Below are 14,467 nucleotides of genomic sequence, written 5' to 3' on the forward strand. Positions count from 1 at the left end.
CGCCGACCCGCGAGTCCGCCAGTTCCTCAATAAATCAGTGACCGGCCCCCTGTATAATGTATAGATAAATCACTGACCGGCCCCTGTATAATGTATAGATAAATCAGTGACTGGCCCCCTGTATAATGTATAGATAAATCAGTGACCGGCCCCCTGTATAATGTATAGATAAATCAGTGACCGGCCCCCTGTATAATGTATAGATAAATCAGTGACCGGCCCCTGTATAATGTATAGATAAATCAGTGACCGGCCCCTGTATAATGTATAGATAAATCACTGACCGGCCCCCTGTATAATGTATAGATAAATCAGTGACCGGCCCCTGTATAATGTATAGATAAATCAGTGACCGGCCCCCTGTATAATGTATAGATAAATCAGTGACCGGCCCCCTGTATAATGTATAGATAAATCAGTGACCGGCCCCCTGTATAATGTATAGATAAATCACTGACCGGCCCCTGTATAATGTATAGATAAATCAGTGACTGGCCCCCTGTATAATGTATAGATAAATCAGTGACCGGCCCCCTGTATAATGTATAGATAAATCAGTGACCGGCCCCCTGTATAATGTATAGATAAATCAGTGACCGGCCCCTGTATAATGTATAGATAAATCAGTGACCGGCCCCTGTATAATGTATAGATAAATCAGTGACCGGCCCCCTGTATAATGTATAGATAAATCAGTGACCGGCCCCTGTATAATGTATAGATAAATCAGTGACCGGCCCCCTGTATAATGTATAGATAAATCAGTGACCGGCCCCCTGTATAATGTATAGATAAATCAGTGACCGGCCCCCTGTATAATGTATAGATAAATCAGTGACCGGCCCCCTGTATAATGTATAGATAAATCAGTGAGCCGCCCCCTGTATAATGTATAGATAAATCAGTGACCGGCCCCCTGTATAATGTATAGATAAATCAGTGACCGGCCCCTGTATAATGTATAGATAAATCAGTGACCGGCCCCCTGTATAATGTATAGATAAATCAGTGACCGCCCCCCCTGTATAATGTATAGATAAATCAGTGACCGGCCCCCTGTATAATGTACAGATAAATCAGTGACCGGCCCCCTGTATAATGTATAGATAAATCAGTGACCGGCCCCCTGTATAATGTATAGATAAATCAGTGACCGGAATCAGTGACCGCCCCCCTGTATAATGTATAGATAAATCAGTGACCGGCCCCCTGTATAATGTATAGTTAAATCAGTGACCAGCCCCCTGTATAATGTATAGATAAATCAGTGACCGGCCCCCCTGTATAATGTATAGATAAATCAGTGACCGGCCCCCTGTATAATGTATAGTTAAATCAGTGAGCCGGCCCCCTGTATAATGTATAGATAAATCACTGACCGGCCCCCTGTGTAATGTATTCATCCTGAGAATCTGCCCCTTTATGTCATTTCTGTCCCATTGACCAGGAAAATCTGCCCTGACAATTTGCCCCTGCGTTGTGGAAAATGCTGAGACTCCTGGCGACGGCCCCTCCCTGGAAGAGCGCGTTTCCCGCCAGAACCTCGCGCATCCACTAAAAAGGTTTCTTACAGCATTTTTTGGTCAGTGATGGGAAATCTGGCGAACGATTTCACGAAGGAGCATTTTTGTGGATGAGAGAAAATAGAAAATTAATGAAAAAATACCGTTGGCCGACGTGTTTTATTAAAGTGGATGTTTTTTCTACCATATCATTCGTTTGTGGCTTGTGGTTTTTTGTAAAAAAACCCCAAAAAACCTGAAAGCTACAGTTCTGGAAATTTCCATCACCATATTTTTGGTTTTAAATGAATGTTTGTGATACCCGGTTAATCCTTCAATAAGCACCGGCCCGTGACTCACTGATCACATCTTTATTTTGGGTGGAAGGAGAGTAAAGCGCTCGTTTCCTGCACATTCCCAACAAAATTTCACAATTTATACAGAAATAAACATGAATTTGTGATTAGGAATTATATCATGAAGAAAATCGATACAAAGAAAAACCAGATTAATAGCAGTTCACGGAGAACGCGGGGTGAGTGCGAGTCTAAGGGGGTAAGAGAACAAAGTGACCAGAGATTGCGACTCATGAGCCCTGAAAAGCTGCTTTTACCATTAAACAGGATTTTATGATGGGTCAGGAAAAAGGAGGAACCCAGAAAATATGGAGTCTGCCCCCTCCATCCCCAGCAGAGAATTCTTTTCTGTCGGCTGAATCCAGACCGACTCGCCCTTCTTCAGCTGTAGGACAACACCGCCTGTGGTCACCTGGAAGACGTTGTACACTTGGTCACAGAAGCCCACGACCTTGGCCCCCTTGCCCTTCCCCCTCATGATATTTATACACAGGTGGCCCCTGGAGCTGGCGTGATATGTAAAGTAATAAATGCCGGGGATCTGGCAGGTGAATTTGCTGATCCTCTGGTCAAAGTGTCCATTGACGTTGACGGCGAGTCTGTCGAAGCGGACGGGCTGCTCCTGGCGAGAGATTATAGAGGACTCTTTCTTTGCAGAGAAGGCGGACTGCAGACTTGTTTCATAGTCCCCAGACTCGCCCTTCAAGCCCTGGGGACCTCTGGTACCAGGAAGGCCTTTCTCTCCCATGGGTCCTTTTGGCCCTACTTTGCCAGGGTTACCTGGTGGGCCAGGTTCACCTGCATACTCCTTGATATTCCAGCCTTCAAACTGACCTGGGGGACCTGGCACCAAACACAACATGCACGGTTATTCTAGGATTGCAGTGGTCGCCTCTTCACAGGGAGGGATTACAAGCCGTGTAGATACTACTCAGCAGGAAATATCTAAGAAAACGAGTCTCTGGAGGATACTCACCTACATCTCCTTTATCTCCATCTTTACCATCTTCTCCGTCCCGACCTGGAATTCCCGGGATCCCTGGAACACCTGGCAAGGTTGCAACACAACTCTGGGATCTGACCAGCGGGACGCTCATCAATACAATGAACAGGCTGACGGCCATCCTGCCGGCTCAACCCGCAAGGCCTCTGCTAAAAGCAACAAATGGGGTTTCATGACTCGGGCACTATATATGTTAACATACAGCGAAAACGACATGAAATAAAAACACAAGAGACATGAGGTCGTTGGAAAAAGTGTAAGGCCACAGTGCTTTATTAACTGTGACAAGTTCAAGAAAATATATTAAATATTAATAAAACAAGAGATAGGTTATGCATTAATAACATGTAAAAAACCATAACCAAACAACATCTTGTAGGGATATCCCGCCAAATTCCAAACGGAGACCGTTGGGTCGGAACACCCTACCCTTCGAAAGTTCCCCCAGGGACTGAACCCGTGGAGAAAACCAGTTAAACATGAATGTTGGCATAACAACCAATCGTAAATTCAGCATACCTATCTCAAAATACTGCCGTACACCACATACAGTTAGAACAGAAAAAATTGGGGAGGGAGGGCGGGAAATACTTTGGTTTGTCACTCTGATTAACAGAATTTCTGATCAGTGGCGGGAAAAAGGGTCCCCTAAATAGCCACCAAAAAACCCCACCCCTAAGAGGATATGGGACCCCATAGGATGTCCCTTACATGACCCTTAAAACCTGGCCAGCACGCTTCTAGTTAAATATAGGCCCAGTCATGCAGCCCTTCCTCTTATTATCCAGGGCTTGTCTTTAATGCTTCTAGCACGGGGTCCCAAGAAAGAGACAGCAAAGCCTGGTGCATTTAGGGGGTTCTTGAAACGACCTGGAGGAGGTGTTTCAGTTAGAGGCCAGAGACCTGACTCCGGACACATGGATGCTTTCAGGGGAGACGGTCCTGATGTAACATGGGTGACACGGACACCGGAGCGTTTTCACTGACAGCTTGTAAGTACTGAGCAGTCTCTGGGCTGTGGATAGGAAGGCGGTCACCTCCAGCACCCCAGGAAAATCTGAGCCCCCTGCCTTGGAGTCACTTTGCTCCCCGTCCCAGCTTAATACCCTTTCCCCATTGTGCCTCTTACCTCTCTCCTGCCGATCCAGCCGCCGGTGTAAGGATATTAAATGGTTTCACGTTGGCACAAAACACAGAGTGTTGGGAAAAGCAGAAGTTACGAGACATTTCCTGAGATTGTCTCCAAAACCGTGAGCGCTCCGGGGCCGTTATTTGTGTACGGCGACAGTTTCACATCCTATTTCACTTTCTTCCTCTTTCGACTATAATTTTTTTTTTTATTGCGTTATACGCGACACTTTGGGCTTAATTCCCTTAACTGTGCCAATTTATGACGGAGTACAGGCAGGGGCTAAAAGTAATGGCAACAGAGCCAAGAAGCAGAGGGTAAAGTAATGCCCCGGGGAGTAAGGAGATGGGGAATATAATACGGGGTAGGAGATGTGACCAAGGGCTTGGTGGAAGGCCAGGGAAGATGAATAACAAAGACTGATGTCTTGGTAGGATTTAAAGAGTTAACTAAAATCCTTCATTCCCTGAAATTCGAGGCGCTCGCGGTACGGAGCCGGTGTTAATAATGCGTGATTCTACGCGCATGCTCTGTAATGTCATGTGTCTTTTTTCACTATTCGTGGCGTTTCTGTCGAGTGTTTAGTTAAAACGCGGCTCGTTTATGGTGAGGTCAGAACCATCTGGCGGCATCGCTTGATTCCCGAATTACATTTGAATACGTTGTTTACGGGGTCTGCGTTTTCCCCTCGGCCGCGCAGGAATGATTCACTGCCTTCCTGCTCCTTTCAGACAGGTTTACACTCGCATCAAAGCGGAGAGTGAGTGACGTCTGCCGAGCGCCGAGGAGCTGACGGGATTAGGAGACTTCGCAAACTAATCCCAACCGCAGAGAGCTGCGCATGATGAGCTGCGGCCTTAGAAATGCTGTTATTCACCACGTTTTACACTATAAACAGTGCGAGGACGGGTCAGCAATCAGCGTGGCAGAGCCGTGGGAGAAAAGCCCCGCGTCCTCACCCCGAGACGCCGGGCTCTCCTATTGATTTAGCACAAGGGGTAGGAGTTTAGGCCGTTTTCACCAGTAATGGGGGTATGAAGACGCTTGGTGTAATTTGCGTTAGCGATGCTGAGATCGCCCCCGGATCGGAGAGGTTTCCACCATCCGTTGCCTTGGCTGTTGTGATTTCCTGAGTCACGAAGACGTCTCTTGTGGTCGGGGGGATTGATTAAACGCATTCCTCCGAGCCGTTCCTGGCGGTCACACTGCGCTCTGTCATCTCCTTTTAATCAGATGAGTCTTGGGGAGATGAGAGCCGTGGTCTCACGGCTTCTGGCGCTGACACAATTTACCCTTTATGTACCGTGATGAGGGACACGCGTGATTGATACCCCACGATAGCTGTAACGGTTGTGGAGGGAACGTCCGCTGTTATAAGGGCTGAAGCATGCGCGGAATAGATAAGCAAAATGTTTTTTAATTCATGAAACCCGGCGGCGTTTCTCTGTTTCGGCCGAACCTGCGCATCCTGTTTGGACTTTTTCTGGCTGCTGCCGCTGATGATATTTTACTGGAATATTCACACCCTGGTTGGATTCTTTATATTTTCACTCGCAGAACATGTGAATCTCGTAAGATTTCTCTGTAGAGCAAAATAAATTTGCTGTTTCAATAATTTAATTAACTTTTAGATTAAAAAAAAACAGGGTGTTGTGTTTAATCTCATGCGCAGGGTCAGGGTGACGCGATCGAATGTGCCGAGCGGCTAACTAATGCCATGTGCTCCGAGCTAGGAAAATATACACAGGGGTCTGCGCGGGGGAAGTTACCCGGGGGCAGGCGGGGGGATTATGTAGGAGTCGGGGACGCGGAGGGGGGGGGAATGGCCTCCAGCAAAGGACACCTTTCTACACCAGACTTTGACCCGGGCTCTGTATATCAGAATAATCATAAATCAGCCTCCTATCATTTAGAAGAAATCAGGTTGCAGGAGGCACGCGTTTATATGAGCAAGCGTGCGTTTCATCAAAGATAGGAATCTGCGCTCATACCGAGCGCTAAACACATCGGACTGGCTTTATCTAATAGCAAAGACTATTAGATGCAGAGCAAGGCTCTGGTGCCAAGAGCTTGCAATCCATAGTAAATTGAGAAAATAACACATGGCGTGGGCTTTGTGGCAAATATCAGCGAGATGAATAAAGTGCACTTCTTGCTTTGTGTGTTTGGTAAGTAAATCTGTTGGTGTAGATGCCAGAACCAAGCTGCTGATAAATTCCAATATATCTATTACTGGTACAGAAACGTTCATAAAACACTCAATCGTAAGGACCAGCGCAGCTGCACCGATGATAACTGGTGTGAAACGTGGAGCCGCAACACATCAGACCAGGGATACCTGCCCACGGCTGAGCCCTCATGGACGTGGTCTACGTGACGTCTGTGATCTTGCGTTCCCTCCTGCAGGATAACAAGCTTCCTCTGATGACTCCACCGCGTACAACGCAGACCGAAGCTGATCGATACCCAGAGTTCAGAGCCAAATCCCGGCGTCTCAGGGGCGTTCCTGGTAAATGAATCTCACAATCGTTCCCCTATCAGTACCGGTTTCACCCGCTAGCTGAGGAGGCTTTTCGTTGGGCGCTTATTATGTATTACTGGGAATATGATTTTGGGTGAGGAGTCGGGGAGGCGTTAGACCCTGCGCGATCAGACCCCGGACCAGGCATGTCTAATATCTATCAATCACAGGACAGACTGAGGCGCTCAATGCGTCTTCATTAATGCTCTGCAGTTTGATTGCATAGTTTCACTTTATTTATAGAATCCGTCTGAGAAACACATTCAGAAATGCAGATTGGAATTGTTTTTATTTTACAGATTTAACAGATATTAAAAGAAACGCAGAGAAAATGATTATTACTCGTGTCTTGAGAAGGAAAATGATTCTTTGTTGGGGCTTCTGTGTATATGTCAAAGCGCCCCCCTTTAATAAAATGCTGGGTCTAATCTGGAAAAACCAGGAACCCTGAGAATACGCTGTCGTTGTCCTCCACCCCAATCATACCATTGTAGTCGTTGACGGCCAACCATACCTGCTGGCCCTTGAGTAACTGGACGAGGGTTCCTCCCGATGTCACCTGGTGGGTGTTGGACATGTGGTCGCAGAAGCTAGCTTTGGTCTCGCCGTCGACATACAGAGAGATGCACAGATTGGACGACTGAGAGGCATGGTATACAAAGTAGTAGAGTCCTGAAGTCCGGCAGGTGAACTGCCCCGTGGTGACATCATAATCCTTATGGTCATTGGTGATCTCGATGTTGAAGATGACGGGGTTGTTCTTGCTCGGAAGTTGTGCCGTTTTCCTCGCCACGGTGAAGGCGGATTGGTGCTGGCGCTTCTGATTACCAGGCACTCCGCCTTCTCCTTGTAGGCCTACTAAACCCTTATCCCCTCGAGGCCCTGGGGGACCCATAGGGCCACTCTTTCCTTTTGGACCGACAGACCCTTTCACACCTTTTTCACCCTTCAGTTCATTCAGTCCGAGTGCACTTGCTGGGATTCCTGTTTGAACACAAAGGACTCGTTAAACTAACAATGGGTTTAAAATGAAAAGCTGGATCAAAATCACTCATCGCCTTTCATCCAACGTACATCTCGTAACTCGCCTTAACCCCTTCAAGACCCGGATGTACCTGGTACTTCCGGGTCAAAGGTCACCGACAGACCGGGACGCACCAGGTACGCCATCGATGATGCGCAATCCAGCGTCGCTATGAACGCTGGGATCGTGAGGGGCGGCTGTCTGCTGGGTGTCCCCAGCGATCCGTAGCAGCCACTCCCCCTCAATTCCGTGCAGCGAATCACGAGCACGGAATTTAAATATTTTTTAAAAAAACTGGAAGACGCAGTTTGCCAACGCCGGTCCTGAAGGGGTTAAACCACAAACCTCCTATTTGTAAACCCAGAGCCCTGTTTAGCTCATCTCGTCGCCTCAGCTAACGACTTAAACCTTAATCAGTCCTTGTTCTCGTCTTAGATTCAGGAGCCATATGCCCTATCCCATGCATGTTTACATTCCCTCACTTTATTAGCCTCTACCAGTTCTCCCGGGAGGCTGTTCCAGTTATCCACCACACTCTCAGTAAAGCAAAAATATATAGTAAAAACTAAACGTAGTTAGGCCCAAATTGGAAATGTTAAAAATGTAGGGCTCCATAGCATTTTCTTGGGGGATCTACGGCCCCTCACCAAGGCTGTACATCTGGGACTGATTTGCACTTTGGTTGTGTTGACATTTTATTTTCATTTATTGACACGGCAGTCTCCCTCTTACACCGAACCTGAGACCCGTGTTTTGGAACAGACTCTGTAAGAACAACAGATTGTATTTCCATGGTTTATCGTATCTCGGCTCTGGAGGTTTCTCGCCCTGACGTCTGTCTGCGGTAATGCTCTCCTACAAATGTCTCTTATTTTTTACGCAACTTGATACAACATTTCCCTTCTTCGTGTCGTCTGTAAACGGGCTCACTAATCAAAATATTCTGTGGTTTCTGAACATCAGGACATTGCTTAGCTTATTAACGAGATAAGGCCTCGAGCGTCTCGGCTCTGATTAATAGCAGTTTATGTTGATTCTAAAGACTTTCCGGCCCTCTGTGTTGGGTGAGGAGGCCGAGCCATTCCAATGGGTTCCTAGACCCAGTCTAAGTATTTCTTACCGGAGCACCTAAGCCCGGGCATCACATGTAGGATCTACCAAACTGGGCAAGAACTCAAGGACCGAAGACTGACAAGAAAGTATCCATTTCCATGTGATGTCATGGGACAGATACGGAGAAGCGGCACTTACCCGATTCACCTTTGGCACCTTTCTGGCCGTCTCTTCCATCTTTACCGGGGATCCCGGGAATGCCTGGCATGCCTGGCATGGCCGAGTGGCATGGAGAGTTTACACATCGCACGGTGTTTGCCAGTGTCAGGAAAACGATGGCCACTGCCAGGAGCATCTTCTTCTTGGCTGATTCTCCTGGAACGAGGTTCACGTTCAGCTATTCCAGAATAAGATCAGAAAGCATCAACATAATCCTGATGTATCTCCCTTCCTCAGATTTACTAAGCAAATGATAAATGGGGCCAGGTGTCAGAAATGATAAGTGGCCTTCACTTCCCATGTCTTGGGCATTTCTTTTAGAATGACGAAGCAAATATGTAATTATTATGATTATTATCTTTTATTTCTATAGAGCCAACAGTTTACACAGCGCTTCTTACAATCCATATAATCAAGAGGTGCGACAAGACGCGAATTGCCAGACTAAGACAAACCGATACATTAGGTGGAGAAGCTTGGCTCGCAAGCTTACAATCTTGAGGGTATGGGGTGACAGACATAAGGAACGGAGAAAGGGTGAGAGGCAGTGTGGGGGGTATCAGTGACAAAGCCTTGGGGCTTGAAATGGGGGCCTAAATCAGCAGTACATGGTAATGCCAACACTGCTCTTCTCATTCATATCTAAACCATGTTTACACCCGTATAATGCTAGTCATTTCATTCCCTCGCCCATCTTCATATGGAAAGCTCCCAGCACACCCACCTAAGCTCAGTCCGTACCTGTATTCATTATTTACCCGATGACGTTGCAGGGCTTTAGGGACCTGCATGTCCTGTTTCCTTGGATTCCGTGATAAATTGGTTTATTTTCTTACCTTACCCCGGATTGTATCCGTCTCTCCCAGGACACGGATCTCACTGGCTTGATTTTGAGCGCTCACTAACCAAGATGTTTTTTCTGACTCGTTTGAGGAAGACGTGGCCCCGCTCCCCGTCAAGAGGCAACTTTCACATCCCGTTTCTTCTGCATTTTCCCGTAAATGACTCTGAATTCTGCTGGGCTGACAGCGCAACAGCATACAAAGGGTTAAACGCCAAACCTGCTCTCTTCTGCTTTCTGCACCCAAGGAGGAAAACTGCAAGATCAGCTTTTTTATAGGAGAAAAAGTGGAAATGGGTTGTTGGCAGGGAACACGGGGTGACACAGACAGCGCAGGTTCACGCTTCCGCTGATTCCTTTACACGCAGAGGCCAGGGTCTCCTCGGATTATTAAGGGGGATTACTGCGCCTCCCGAAATGAGATGAGACAAGGAAGAAATGATCACGTTAACAGAAATGTTTATTTTCACTGGATGCCGTTTAATGACATTGGTTGCAGGAACGGCCCCATGGACAGGTACTAGAATAACGACCTCAAAGAAGGATTCCTTCGCCAAGGAAATACGTCTGCCTCATCTACAATGTGTTTACAAATGAAGTTCATTAACATGCTTAGCCTAACGAACCCAGAATGTTATTTATGTTCCGCTAATTACGTATTTATGCAAAATAGAAAACAAATTCTATGATTTATCGCAGAAACACTTCACTCTGGCAAACGAGATTTGGATTTGCATTTTATTGACCAAAATGTTGGAATACAATCAACTGATTTAAATGGCAATTGAAGGCTTTGTCACAATAAATGATTAAAATGTTAACGGTGTCAGACAAGCTGTTTATTGATTACATGTAAACGAAATATGTGATTGAAATGTTTCAGCAGCACAAAGAATGAAGTGAGAGACAGTGTGCGTCAATCAAACACACAGAATGCGATGAGCATCACTCAGGAGGGAACATGCGCGGCTCTCCTGTAACTCCATGGTCTCCCCTCTGTAACCCAGGCCCCTCTCTGACACGGAAAGGTTAATCATATTAATCATATACACGACACATGCTGAAGGCACACAGAGCTGATCTTGTGTTTTCCGGTGTCAATATTCTGCTGGGATTTCAAACTTTTACCTGGAGGCCACTCGGTGAAATGCGTGGCTCGCGCCTTTTATGAGACCCTGGTGAGCGCTGCATCTTCCTCATTGCGCTATGAGTCTTGAGGAGGAAAGAGGAGAAACCCGCTGAATACGCTGCTGACCTCCAGGGGGCTGGCAATTCTTTTCTTTTCGGGGTTTGTTTCAATCCACACTTGATCATTTTTCTTCAGTTTCAGGACGGTGCCCCCAGAGTTCACCTGGTGCTGGTTCCTGGCATTCACATCACAAAAACTAAGTAGCTTGGTCTTCTTCTGGGACTCTCTTTCGACCATGATATACAAGCAGAGGTCCCCGCTGGATACCACCTGAAACGTGAAGTAATAATAGCCGGGATCCACACACCCGAATTTGCCGGTTTCCTGGTTGTAAGTGTTTTCTTGGTTGGTGATGGTTTGGCTGAAGACCACCACGTTCTGAATTACTTTGGGGTTTACGGCTGAGAAAGCTGGTCGCTTTTCATTTGCAATATCTGCCAATGCTCCTTTGGACCCCTTTGGACCCGGATCTCCTGCAAGTCCTGGAGGTCCTTGCAGACCAATGTAGCCTATACGACCAGGCTCGCCGGGGGCTCCAGGCTCCCCAGGATCCCCCTTTGTTGCAATCAGCTGATCTTTGCTGCTCATCAATCCTGAGAAGGAAAACAGCAAATAATCAGGTCTATGACTATGATGACTCCAGGCTACACAAGGATCCATTTTAGAGAATAAAATTCCATGTCCCCGACTTTTATTCCTCCTGAACTGCACTGAAAGAAGATGAACCCCTACTGTACTGGAGTCTTGTACCCGTCCTGTAATATAGCCTCTTATTCTCCACTCCTATCATAGACCCACAAACCCCCTTTTAATCGAGCTGCCCATCATGAAGCAGTACCTGGCTCTCCTCTGTCTCCTTTTTGCCCAGGTCTTCCAGGGCGGCCGATAATCCCATTCTGACCATGTGCACCATCTGCAGCCCGGCACACGTCCGACTGGGAGTGAGTGTCCACAGTGAGGGTCAGAAGCACCATAACAAGGAAGATTCTTCTGGACATTTCTACAACACAAAAAAATGATGCTGATAACCCTGAAAAGTAACTGTGACTGACGGCATACACATCACTGGGGCAGGTGATAAAGCTCTAACCAGTATGACCCAAGTGAGCTTGGTTATACTGTTGGGTTAGATCTATGAACGGTGCAGTTCACATGTGGTGTAGTGATGGGTAAGATCCCTGAGTGGTATGGTCCAGAAGTGATTGCTTTGATGGGGCTTCCTCTGAACAATGTAGGTGTCTCCCCCCAGTGATGTGATATATTTTGTACTTATCTTTCAGCAGTCCCAGCTTTACCTACAGCTCGGGTCCTGAAGCCACAAAAAGTCGTTGGCCACTTACTGCCAGCATCGTGAATTTACTGTCATTCTAGAAGATCTTAAAGGGTAATGATTAGACTGGTATGTGAGTCAATATTTGGTACTGGAGCGCGTGTCACACAACACGAACACTTTTGGTGACGCTGTCACAATTACACTATAAACCAAAAATCTATAAAACAAGCCACAAGCCACAGGGCTCCAAACACTAAGGGAATAAAAACGAAAAATACACTTTGGCTGTCCAGGGGTGTTTCTAACGCCCACTTTATCTCTACAGAAGTGGTATTAGTTTACCGTATGAGCCGTTCAGACAAGTGGCAGCCATGACTCAGTAAGAGGACCGATGTGATGATTTCCTATGAATTTGCCCTATGAACATACCTTAGTTACTGGTTGCAGACATGCAGTTTGCTGGTGTCTGTGGACCTGACGGAGCTCAGTAGATGTTCCTCTGAAGGCTCGGTTAATACTGACCTCTCCTTTCACTTCCCTCTAGATCTCTTCCTTCCCTTCCCCTGATGGAGAAGTGTTTGCACGGCCATCATCACTGGCATCACCAGCATAATCCTGTGGCTACAACCCCCTTGTATTCCTTTCATTTGTTGAATAAATCTTGACATTATGGCCATTTTGATAACTATTGCACTGTTCCCCAGTAAGGTGCTGTTTCCAAAATCCCTTAAAGAACTCAGGATGGTGGCAGATGCCGCACATTCTTACTCTTAATTTGGACAATAAGATTAAACAACTTCATTTTGACTATTGTTGCCGTGTGGTTTAGCAGCCTGGGTACATGCTTTTTACAGTGGGACAGTTTTTACATAATGTGTCGTTAAGTAAATCATGTGAAGTGAATGGCTTCCCCTGGTCATTAAAGTCCTTTGGCATTACCCACCCTCTGTGTGTCACATGACCACTGCTGTGTCCTTTAAGTGAAGCCTGTCCTGATCTTTGCACACGTCCTTGTTTTACTCTTTTAAACATAATGGCGCCACAGGCAAGCTTCCGACATATGCCCAGAGGTTTATGCAGTCACCTCTCCACTAATGCTTCCTTCATGGTCTCCCAGGCTGCTGCTGGGTACCGGGACATGACCACAGCAGGCTGTGTGCAGGATGACGGGAGCAAGCGCTAGGAGATGACATTGTTGGCAGATGGAAAGATCTCTACTCAGGGCTTCAAGGTAAACCTTGGCTTTGGGCAGGTGCCCTGTTGACCTCAAGCACAAGGCCTGAACAGTGTCACTAATCTGACTATGTTGCTCTCAGGTTGCCTGTGACTTTGCCCAAGCTTTTTGTCTGCCACGTATCTGCTTGGGGTAGTGGCCGAACAGACTTGAACTCAGTCTGGGCAGAAGCATCACATTGCCTGGCCCCTGCTTCCACGCCATGGGCCCTGACTTTTACTCTGTCTATTCTGAGCTATGCCCAGACATCATCCAGCTTCTGCTCACAGCCCAAGTCTGAACTCCATGATGTCAGAGATCTGCCTGTGATGGCGCCTAAGAGCCTCAGGGCAACTGTGCTGGGCACGAAGAAGCTGAACTGTAGAACTCTGCCTCCACCCAGTGGCCAGTTTGCCGAATGACATTTTCTAAGCTGTGGGGTCCAATAATACAGATAATACCGGTCTGTAGTATTATATATCAGACGTTCATCTATACATTGAGAACATCGAAAACCTTCACATCTTGGGAATTCCTTTTCCACCGGCAGTCATTAGACTTGGCTGGATTTAAATACCGGCCTTTGCATCGTTCTCTCCAGATTCACTCTTGTGGTCTACAGGCCTGACTGCAGTTCTAATATCTATTCTATCCTACAGGGGCACCATCACGGCTTTGGTAATCTCTGTCCTTCGCTGTTCCACCCGTGCCGAGTGATGTGTCTGAAGGCAGCCTATAAAGCCCCATTTGCTTTCACGTTCATGTCACTCAGTCAGTAGCGTTTTACCCGCCTGCTGTTTATCCTGCCGTACTGTGCCATGACTTGTCTCCTTTGGTGTTACTTTTTCTCTGTGTCCATCTGATTCCCGGGTATACTGGGGTATAAGCTGCGTTTTTTTTGTTTGTGCACCCTGTGAGTCAATTGATCTGCATTTGCTTGATTCATTTGCTGCATTTTGCTTTTTCAAGCTGCATTCAGATGACTCGTGTAGTTGAGCGTGTCCATGAGCGTGTCCACACACATCCAGCCGATAGCCACACTTAATGGCATCAGGTGGCTGCTGGACTTAAAGTGCAAGGACCAGCCTGGCAGACAATTGGGGGCAAGCAAAGGTGGTATACAGGGTGCACTGTGCTAAAGGCA

General features: G+C 46.9%; 3 protein-coding genes across 6 annotated transcripts; all 3 read right to left on the reverse strand.

Annotated features, from left to right (window-relative positions):
- Window positions 1–1,651: 1,651 nt before the first annotated feature.
- Window positions 1,652–4,098, reverse strand: C1QB (complement C1q B chain). Of its 2 annotated transcripts, none has more exons than XM_053452205.1 (3): window positions 3,991–4,098; window positions 2,835–3,010; window positions 1,652–2,701 (listed from the first exon to the last, which is right to left on the reverse strand). In XM_053452205.1, the coding sequence occupies exons 2-3, from the start codon at window positions 2,980–2,982 to the stop codon at window positions 2,130–2,132; spliced, it is 720 nt and encodes a 239-aa protein (XP_053308180.1). In that variant the 5' UTR covers window positions 2,983–3,010; window positions 3,991–4,098; the 3' UTR covers window positions 1,652–2,129. The 2 variants fall into 2 exon arrangements, with proteins under 2 accessions (XP_053308180.1, XP_053308179.1); XM_053452204.1 differs by having other exon boundaries at window positions 2,835–3,007; window positions 3,991–4,085.
- Window positions 4,099–6,781: 2,683 nt separating this feature from the next.
- On the reverse strand, window positions 6,782–9,862 carry C1QC (complement C1q C chain). Of its 3 annotated transcripts, none has more exons than XM_053452200.1 (3): window positions 9,644–9,862; window positions 8,787–8,985; window positions 6,782–7,495 (listed from the first exon to the last, which is right to left on the reverse strand). In XM_053452200.1, exons 1-3 carry the CDS (start codon window positions 9,845–9,847, stop codon window positions 6,936–6,938), a joined length of 963 nt encoding a protein of 320 aa, XP_053308175.1. In that variant the 5' UTR covers window positions 9,848–9,862; the 3' UTR covers window positions 6,782–6,935. The 3 variants fall into 3 exon arrangements, with proteins under 3 accessions (XP_053308175.1, XP_053308176.1, XP_053308177.1); XM_053452201.1 differs by having other exon boundaries at window positions 8,787–8,963; window positions 9,644–9,726; XM_053452202.1 differs by having other exon boundaries at window positions 8,787–8,963; window positions 9,649–9,668.
- Window positions 9,863–10,368: 506 nt separating this feature from the next.
- On the reverse strand, window positions 10,369–12,659 carry C1QA (complement C1q A chain). The gene is made up of 3 exons (XM_053452203.1): window positions 12,540–12,659; window positions 11,676–11,837; window positions 10,369–11,430 (listed from the first exon to the last, which is right to left on the reverse strand). Exons 2-3 carry the CDS (start codon window positions 11,833–11,835, stop codon window positions 10,853–10,855), a joined length of 738 nt encoding a protein of 245 aa, XP_053308178.1. The 5' UTR covers window positions 11,836–11,837; window positions 12,540–12,659; the 3' UTR covers window positions 10,369–10,852.
- Between the last annotated feature and the right edge of the window lie 1,808 nt (window positions 12,660–14,467).

Source organism: Spea bombifrons, chromosome 12 (genome assembly GCF_027358695.1).
Source record: "Spea bombifrons isolate aSpeBom1 chromosome 12, aSpeBom1.2.pri, whole genome shotgun sequence".
NCBI classification, from domain to species: Eukaryota; Metazoa; Chordata; class Amphibia; order Anura; family Pelobatidae; genus Spea; species Spea bombifrons.

What these genes read in the sequence shown, in the direction of transcription:
- C1QB (XM_053452205.1), bottom strand. Translation starts at nt 2,982, where the DNA reads ATGGCCGTCAGCCTGTTCATTGTATTGATGAGCGTCCCGCTGGTCAGA. An exon ending in TGGAGATAAAGGAGATGTAG is followed by an intron (nt 2,702 to 2,834) that starts GTGAGTATCCTC and finishes GTTTGGTGCCAG; the next exon opens with GTCCCCCAGGTCAGTTTGAA.
- C1QC (XM_053452200.1), bottom strand. Translation starts at nt 9,847, where the DNA reads ATGCTGTTGCGCTGTCAGCCCAGCAGAATTCAGAGTCATTTACGGGAA. An exon ending in CGGATACAATCCGGGGTAAG is followed by an intron (nt 8,986 to 9,643) that starts GTAAGAAAATAA and finishes ATTCTGGAATAG; the next exon opens with CTGAACGTGAACCTCGTTCC. An exon ending in AGGTGCCAAAGGTGAATCGG is followed by an intron (nt 7,496 to 8,786) that starts GTAAGTGCCGCT and finishes GTGTTCAAACAG; the next exon opens with GAATCCCAGCAAGTGCACTC.
- C1QA (XM_053452203.1), bottom strand. Translation starts at nt 11,835, where the DNA reads ATGTCCAGAAGAATCTTCCTTGTTATGGTGCTTCTGACCCTCACTGTG. An exon ending in AGGAGACAGAGGAGAGCCAG is followed by an intron (nt 11,431 to 11,675) that starts GTACTGCTTCAT and finishes TTTCCTTCTCAG; the next exon opens with GATTGATGAGCAGCAAAGAT.